This window comes from Quercus robur, chromosome 2, assembly GCF_932294415.1.
Source record: "Quercus robur chromosome 2, dhQueRobu3.1, whole genome shotgun sequence".
Classification (NCBI taxonomy): domain Eukaryota; kingdom Viridiplantae; phylum Streptophyta; class Magnoliopsida; order Fagales; family Fagaceae; genus Quercus; species Quercus robur.
Genome location: NC_065535.1, coordinates 95,081,348 through 95,083,816, shown reverse-complemented (window position 1 = coordinate 95,083,816; position 2,469 = coordinate 95,081,348). Strand labels below are relative to the sequence as shown.

Sequence of the window (2,469 nt, the reverse complement as noted above, 5' to 3'; positions counted from 1 at the left end):
TCAACGGTCAGCTTCCACCTCTGAAACCGAAAACTGACCTTGCAGGAATTTACCACAAGCTGCAATAACTGCACCACACGAATCCCGAATAACAGCACCAACACTAGAGTTTCGTCCATCCTTAGATGTTGCCCCATCAACATTTATCTTCAAAACTCCAGGCGATGGAGGAGTCCACCCTTTCTTCTTCTCTGCTGGATTCATGTTTAAAGACACCAAAGCACCTTTATAATCATGTAGAAAACTCCTAGCAAACCTCCAGATCTGATCCGGCATTTGGCACTTTGATTCAAAGGCTACTTGATTCCTATTATACCAAACAGACCAAGCAACCCCAAAGAAAATCTCCAAGTCACAATTAGTGCCATTCCTCAAAATATCCAAAGCTACATCAGAGATGTCCCCAAGCCCCTGCTAGCTTTCCATAGTACTTGCTTCCAACTTGTCCCAAACTCTTCTAGCCACTTCACAATCAATAATTGAATGAAAAAGAGTCTCTGACTAAACACCACAACAAGGACACAAATCACAAGTCCCAATGCCTCTTTTGTATAAATTCACCATTGTTGGAAGGGCATCTATACATGCCCTCCAAGCAAAGATTTTAATCTTTGAAGGGATATGTAAATGCCATAACTTCCTCCATAACAGCTCCCTTGGGTCATTATAATAACATTCTCCCTCCTCGGATGATTCCACCAAATTAAGTGCAATATAGTATGCACTTTTGACTATGAAAACACCCTTATTGTTGCCGACCCAAATAATTTTATCTTCCGGAAGATTATACCTAATAGGGGTATTAAGGATAGTCCTTGCTTCAAAAGGTAAAAAAAGAGACTTTACAAGATCTACTTTCCATCTTCTGGAATCATAATCAATAAGAGTTGAGACCATAGGAAAATTATCAAAATTTTGAGGAGGAGGAGAAACAACCTTATACGTTGTGGGAGTGGACAGCCACTTGTCATCCCAAATATGGATCAATCTTCCGTTACCAAGTGTCCATCGCGTTCCTTTCCTCACAACTTCTAGCCCCTGCATTATGCTTCTCCAAGAAAAGGAAGGACTAGACCCCAAACCAGCTTTAAGAACATCACCATGGGGATAGTACTTAGCTCTATAAATTCGAGCTACTAATGAGTTTGGGTTCTCAAGGAGCCTCCAACCTTGCTTTGCTAGCATGGCAAGATTGAACGCTTGGAGATTTCTGAAACCCATCCCACCTTTAAGCTTGGAATTGCATAACTTCCTCCAGCTCACCCAAGAAATCTTGGACTCCTGACCCCGTTGACCCCACCAAAACCTTCTCATCATGCTTTCAATCTCATCACACAACCCTTTAGGAAGCTGAAAACAACTCATAGTGTACGTAGGAATAACTTCGGCCACCGCTTTGATCAAGATCTCCCTACCACCTATGGAAAGAATTTTTTCCTTCCATCCAAACAATTTCCTTGCAACTCTTTCTTTGATCTCTGCAAATACATCCATCTTTGATTTGCCAATGATGGAGGGAAGACCAAGATACTTACTATGCCGAGAATCCTGCATCGGCCCAAGAATATCCAAGGTCTCAACTTTCATCTCCTCAGGAGTATTGGCACTAAATAAAACCAATGATTTGTCTATATTGATTTTCTGACCCGAAGCAGCCTCATACAATCGGAGAATATCAATTAGATGCTGGCATTCTTGGCTGTTGACCTTGCAGAAAAGCAAACTGTCATCCGCAAAAAAGAGATGTGATATCATAGGGCAGCCTCTGCAAATTGAAAGCCCACTCATAGCTTGCCTTCTAATAGGCTTGTTAATGAGAGAAGAGAAACCATCTGCACATAAAAGAAACAGATAAGATGAAAGAGGATCTCCTTGACGAAGTCCCCTTGAAGGCATAATATTACCATGAGCTACCCCATTTATAAGTACAGAGTAGGAGACAGTTGTTATATATCTCATTATCAAGCCAATCCACCTTTCATGAAAACCTAATTTTCTCATAACATGCTCAATGAAGCCCCATTCCACCCTATCTTAAGCCTTACTCATATCCAATTTAATTGCCATACAACTATCCTTACCCTCCTTTTTATGCTCTAAATAATGCATCATTTCAAATGCAATAAGAACATTATCCGTTATAAGCCTCTCGGCAATAAAAGCACTCTGATTTTCTGATATTATTTGGGGGAGGATCAACTTGAGACGGTTAGCCAAAACCTTAGCAATAAGTTTATAAATAACATTGTTTAGGCTAATTGCTGACCTAGCTTACCTGTAACAGGTTTCAAACTAAACTTAAATCAACGGTCACTATTAAAATAACAGTAATTCATGGTTTAGATTTAGGTGGGTACTATACCCACGGAAAAAAATATATATATAAGGGTACAGTAGAATGACCCTTGAATTTGTTTTTAGCTTTATATACCCCTTTTAAAAGCCTAAGGAACATTTTTAGGAAGCTCC

At 39.9% G+C, this 2,469-nt stretch overlaps 1 protein-coding gene across 1 annotated transcript; it reads right to left on the bottom strand.

Annotated features, from left to right (window-relative positions):
- Positions 1-1,896, bottom strand: LOC126705795 (uncharacterized). The gene is made up of 3 exons (XM_050405007.1): positions 847-1,896; positions 432-501; positions 1-386 (listed from the first exon to the last, which is right to left on the bottom strand). Exons 1-3 carry the CDS (start codon positions 1,894-1,896, stop codon positions 1-3), a joined length of 1,506 nt encoding a protein of 501 aa, XP_050260964.1.
- Between the last annotated feature and the right edge of the window lie 573 nt (positions 1,897-2,469).